Below are 6,000 nucleotides of genomic sequence, written 5' to 3' on the forward strand. Positions count from 1 at the left end.
GGAAAGTCCGAACGTGTGTACGTGGCATAAGTCCATAGGGTTTCATATTGCGTTTACCCACCCTTTGCAGCTATAGGATCTCCACAAGGTTTAAGAGTGTCTCTATGAGAATGGTTGACCATTCTTCCCCATTTGTGAGGTCAGACTTCTCTTCATCCCAAAAGTCTTCTATTGGGTTGAGGTCAGGCCAGCAAGTTCCTCCACCCCAAACTCGCTCATCCATATCTTTATGGAGCTTGCTTTGTGCACTGGTGTGCAGTCATATAGGAACAGGAAGGGGTCATCCCCAAACTCTTTCCACAAAGTTGGGAGCATTAAATTGTCCAAAATGTCTTGGTGTGCTGACGCCTTAAACGTTCTCTTCACTGGAACTAAGGGGCCAAGCCCAACCCCTGAAAAAAAAAAAACACACCATAATCCCCCCTCCACCTAATGATTTGGACTAGTGCACAAAATAGGGTTCCTAAACACATGGATGCGCGAGTTAGGAGTGGAGGAACTTGACTGACCTCATTCTGATAGAACACCTTTGGTATGAATCAGAGCGGAGATTGTGAGCCAGACCATTTCATCCAACATAAGCGCCTGACCTCACAAATGCGCTTCTGGAAGAATGGTCAAACATTCCCATAGACACACTCCTAAACCTTGTGGACGGCCTTCCCAGAAGCGTGAAGTTGTTATAGCTGCAAAGGGTGGACCAACTCAATATTGAACCCTATGGACTAAGACTGGGGTGCCATTAAGTTCATGTGCGTTTAATGGCAGGAGGCACAATACTTTTGGTAATATAATGTGTGTGTGTATATATATTATTATTATTATTTAAGGTACTTATATAGCGCCGTCAATTTACACAGCACTTTACATATACATTGTACATTCACATCAGTCTCTACCCTCAAGGAGCTTACAATCTAGGGTCCCTAACTCACATTCATATACTAGGGCCAATATATACATACACACACACTGTGTGTATATGTGTATAGTGTTTTTTTTTCCCAGACATACACTTTAACAAAGTAGTAGGGTGTAAAAGTTTGAATAAAGTCACCATACCTGTCCTATAGAACGTTGCCACCATTGTGCCCAGGAATGCAGACGGTGGAAGGGAAGCCCGAGCAGGGTGTGACGACAAAGAAAATATTTACGTTTGAAGGGAGGGTCGGCAGGGAGGGTCGGCAGGACGGGTTATCACCCTATGTGCTCACCGCAGGCAGGTACAACACCTGCACACTGAGATAATCTTGTGCACAGTTTGTTCACTCGCAGGATTAGATTGCCAGTGTTTGGATTGCAGGGCTGGTGAAGATTTATTCTGGAGGAGAGATTGCAGACAACAACGGCCCGGCTGACTCACCCATGCTGAATAGATCGCCAATCTGTGTTCAAAGTTGAACTCTGTTTCATGCAAGAGAAACTAAGAAACCATAATCGTATTGTCTATGTGTGGTATAGATCTAAACCCAATCTCTACAATCTCATAGAAGCTTTAACATGTTCATGTAATTAGAAAGCACACCTCCAAACCTGCTGCTTTTATTAAAATAATCCTTGGTGATCCTGCCATAAGGGGCCGTGTTCAGTTACTTCCTGTTATAGGGTGACAACACTCTCCCGATTGTGCTCCTGCATTGCTACACTCTTGTATGGGCCATTTCAAATGCACAGGTATGGTTCACCATTGTCAGCAGCAAGAAACCCAATTCAGACATCACTGGAGTACCAGAAGATAGGAAGTGGCTGCAAAGAGGATGTAGGAGATCATCAGCACTAATACTGGGTGTTGCTTCATGACGTATGACTTATAGTGCTATACCCTTTTCTCTATGCTTTGCTATGTTTTAGACAAAATAGACCAGCCTTTCTCAAACTTTTTGCCACTGACCAGTTATTGGTGTCAGCAGAATTAAAAGTCCCTTCATTGGTGTTAGTGAGATAATAAGCCCTGCGGTTGGCATCAATGCAATTGTTGGCATCAATGCAATTAAAATAAGTCCCCTCATTGGTGTCAGTGAGATAATAAGCCCAGTGGTTGGTGTCAGTGGAATTAAAAGAAGTCCCATCATTGGTGTCAGTGAGATAATAAGTTCCATTGTTGGTGTCAGTGAGAAAATAAGTAAGTGGAATTTAAAAGAAGTCCCATCTTTGGTGTCAGTGAGATAATAAGCCCCGTGGTTGGCGTCAGTGGAATTAATAGAAGACCCATCATTGGTGTCAGTGAGATAATAAGCCCCATGTTTGGTGTCAGTGGAATTAAAAGAAGTCCTATCATTGGTGTCAGTGAGATAATAAGCCCCATGGTTGGTGTTAGTGGAGTTAAAAGAAGGCCCATCAATGGTGTCAGTGAGATAATAAGTCCCATGGTTTTCATCAATGCAATTAAAAGAAACCCCATCATTGGGGTCAGTGAGATAATAAGCCCCGTGGTTGGCGTCCCTGGAATTAAAAGAAGTCCCATCATTGGTGTCAGTGAGATATTAAGCCCCGTGGTTGGTGTCACTGGAATTAAAAGAAATCCCATCATTGGTGTCAGTGAGATAATAAGTTCCATTGTTGGTGTCAGTGAGATAATAAGTAAGTGGAATTTAATAGAAGTACCATCATTGGTATCAGTGAGATAATAAGCCCCGTGGTTGGTATCATGGTTGGTGTCAGTGGAATTGAAAGAAGTCCTATCATTGGTGTCAGTGAAATAATAAGTTCCATTGTTGGTGTCAGTGAGATAATAAGTCAGTGGAATTTAAAAGAAGTCCCATCATTGGTGTCAGTGAAATGATAAGCCCCATTGTTAGCTTCAGGGCATCATATGCATTCTGGCTCCAACAAAGCACGTTTTGATTACCTAGTAGGGCTGCATATGTAGGATTTTTAGTGATTGGGTTTATATCTACTTTAAAGGAGAAGTACAGCTAAATCTCTCCTTGTGACCCGTTTTCAGCAGAAGCTGAAGCCCGCTGTCAGCTGATGTCACAAAGTGGGTCCAGGCTTGGGAAAGATCGCGACCATATGGTCAGGATCCGCCCACATGCCTGGACCGACAGGCAGCTTAGCGAGCCGATGAGAGCCTGAGCCAACTGCTCCCGCACCCTCCACAGCCCAGCACTCCAGTGAATATGGTGGGTAGAGCTTGTGATTGAGAGTCACCCGCTCTCTGCTCCGGGAGTTTTGAGAACTGAGCGATCAGCGGTGTTTGATCGCTCGGTTCTCAGACTTATAGCTGGCGGAGGACTGATGCTGCATCCATCTACGTAAATATGATTCCTCTCCCAAAAATAAAATTGCTTCTCTTTTAAATAGTGATAATCGGTGGTTACATTTATCTGCTAATTCCTTCTAGCGTTCTCCAAAATTGTTACATTGTATCTTTTGTTACAACTGTATGTATTTCCTGAGCTCCTTAGCTCCATCTACTGGCCATAATACAGGATTTTACTACTAAACATAATGAAAGAGCAAAAAAAAATAAAATAAAAGCCTCTCGCCTCGTTTAGACTATCAGTTGGGGAGGGGCGTTAAAAATGCGGCGCTCCACCTCTTAAGCCTCAATGGCTGCGAACAGGGGTGTTGATATTCTGGGGTCACAATGCTCTGCGCCCGTGGCAAAAATGATCCAACATATCACGATCAGCAGATGGCAAGCCCGCTGAACACGACCCATTCAACCGAATGGGGAAGCGCTTCAAAGGCCCCGCAGCCGCGCACAATGCATACAGTTGCACCACATTTGTTCAGCAACAATGGGGTTAAAACAGGCAGTGAGAAAGTGTCAAATCGCCTCCTCGCCACCTGTCAATCGCCTCTGAAAAGTGATTTGAGCGTAGAACGCTTTTCAGAGGAACGCACGTCTAAACCTAGCCATAGAAAAATTAGTTTTTTTTGCCAAATTTGCACAGAACGAATGTACATGGAGGATCGCTTGGTGAATGGCTATGCGATTTTTTTAAATGTTTTTATATATATAGAGGTAAACTCACTTTTTTTCACTTTATTCCTACAGAAAGAAGAGAGGAAGATAAACTGAGGTGCTGATCGCTCCTTCCCCCCCCTCCAGCTGTACATTATATTTATTACAGAAGTCTGACTAATAAGGTCGATCGGACCTGATAGAACCTGAGAACAAGGAAATCCCATCATCTCTTTCTACCTTATCAGTATAAATCCAATGTGTACGGCCCTATTGATTTCCCAGCGTGTACGCAGCGCAGACCGCTGTGTGCGTCTCTTCTGCTGATATATCAAACACTATTTACCTTGCCAGTTTTATTACACGTTCAGATAGGTGCTGATTGTGCTACTAGATTTTTTTTATACACTTAATGTTATTTATGCACATGAAATGTGATTTATCAATATTTCCAAAGAGGAATTCTGAAACTAAATAAAAACTTCACATATTATCTGTGTGATTTTATCAAGGTTTATTGATCAATAAGGTTGTTAACTTAACCACTTGACCTCCGGGAAGATTTACCCTCCTTCATGACCAGGCCATTTTTTGCAATACGGCCCTGCGTTATTTTAAGTGACAATTACGCGGTCGTACGACGTTGTACACAAACAAAATTGATGTCCTTTTTTTCCCAACAAATAGAGCTTTCTTTTGGTGGTATTTGATCACCTCTGCAGTTTTTTTTTTTTTTTGCGCTTATAGCAAAAAAACAAAAAAAGACAGACAATTTGAAAAAAAAAACTATATTTTTTTACTTTCTATTATAAAACATATCCAATAAAAAAATGTAAAAAAATCTAGTTTATTAGCGGAGTGCAGGGGCGACAACAGAGGTCTAATAGCAGAGTGCAGGGGAGGCATCAGAGGTCTAATAGTGGAGTGCAGGGGAGACAACAAATGTCTAATAGTGGAGTGCAGGGGAGACAACAGAGGTTTTATATTGACTTGCATGGGCGACATCAGGGGTCTAATAGTGGAGTGCAGGGGAGACATCAGGGGTTTAATAGTGGAGTGCAGGGGAGACATCAGGGGTCTAATAGTGGAGTGCAGGGGGGACATCAGGGGTTTAATAGTGGAGTGCATGGGGAGACATCAGGGGTCTAATAGTGGAGTGCAGGGGGGACATCAGGGGTTTAATAGTGGAGTGCAGGGGAGACATCAGAGGTCTAATAGTGGAGTGCAGGAGAGGCAAGAAATGTCTAATAGGGGAGTGCAGGGGAGACAACCAGGGTTTTATATTGGGATGTAGGGGAGACATCAGTGGTCTAATAGTGGAGTGCAGGAGTGACAACAAATGTCCAATAGTGGAGTGCAGGGGAGACAACAGAGGTCTAATATTGGAATGCAGAGGAGAAATCAGGGTCCTAATAGTAGTGTGCAGGGCTAATATTATGGGTGGAGTGCAGGTGAGACATGAGGGGTTTAATAGTGGAGTGCAGGGGAGACGTCAGAGGTCTAATAGGGGAGTGCAGGAGAGGCAACAAAAGTCTAATAGTGGAGTGCAGGGGAGACAACAGGGGGCTGTTGGTCATATATGTGATAACAATAAAGTTAAGTGGAAAAAAGGTCTAAGAAAAGCACACCCAACCACTAAAACTACCCCTATAATAATTGAATAATATGAAGCTGGGTTCAGCCATATTTGCTCATTGCATATGCAGGCTGCTTTGTATTGTGCCGCCCAATGGTTAGTCCTACTGAACTCTCTGCCGGTCTACTTGAGAATTTATATTAGTAATTGTTCATCAGGAAGGATCTGTACCAATAAGTATTTGCTCTAAAATTTCGAAACCTAAGGGAGAATCTAAAAGTGTAGTAAAGAAAATACACAACATAAAATGACATAATTACATCAGTTTGAATATATATAAATATATAAATAAATATATATACATATACAGTGGTGTGAAAAAGTGTTTGCCCCCTTCCTCATTTCCTGTTCCTTTGCATGTTTGTCACACTTAAGTGTTTTGGAACATCAAACCAATTTAAACAATAGTCAAGGACAACACAAGTAAACACAAAATGCAATTTGTAAATGAAGG

At 42.4% G+C, this 6,000-nt stretch overlaps 1 protein-coding gene across 2 annotated transcripts in view; it reads left to right on the top strand.

Annotated features, from left to right (window-relative positions):
• The window catches only part of TMPRSS3 (transmembrane serine protease 3), a 116,026-nt gene extending 111,651 nt beyond the window's left edge, over nt 1–4,375 (top strand). For both annotated transcript variants that reach the window (XM_077479806.1, XM_077479805.1), the window contains one exon: nt 4,004–4,375. In XM_077479806.1, coding sequence (XP_077335932.1) covers nt 4,004–4,027 — 24 coding nt within the window. In that variant the 3' untranslated portion in view covers nt 4,028–4,375. The remainder of the gene's footprint in view (nt 1–4,003) is intronic.
• Nucleotides 4,376–6,000: the final 1,625 nt, after the last annotated feature.

Source organism: Lithobates pipiens, unplaced genomic scaffold (genome assembly GCF_037356315.1).
Source record: "Lithobates pipiens isolate NorthernLeopardFrog02 unplaced genomic scaffold, aLitPip1_a1.2 Scaffold_16, whole genome shotgun sequence".
Taxonomy (NCBI): domain Eukaryota; kingdom Metazoa; phylum Chordata; class Amphibia; order Anura; family Ranidae; genus Lithobates; species Lithobates pipiens.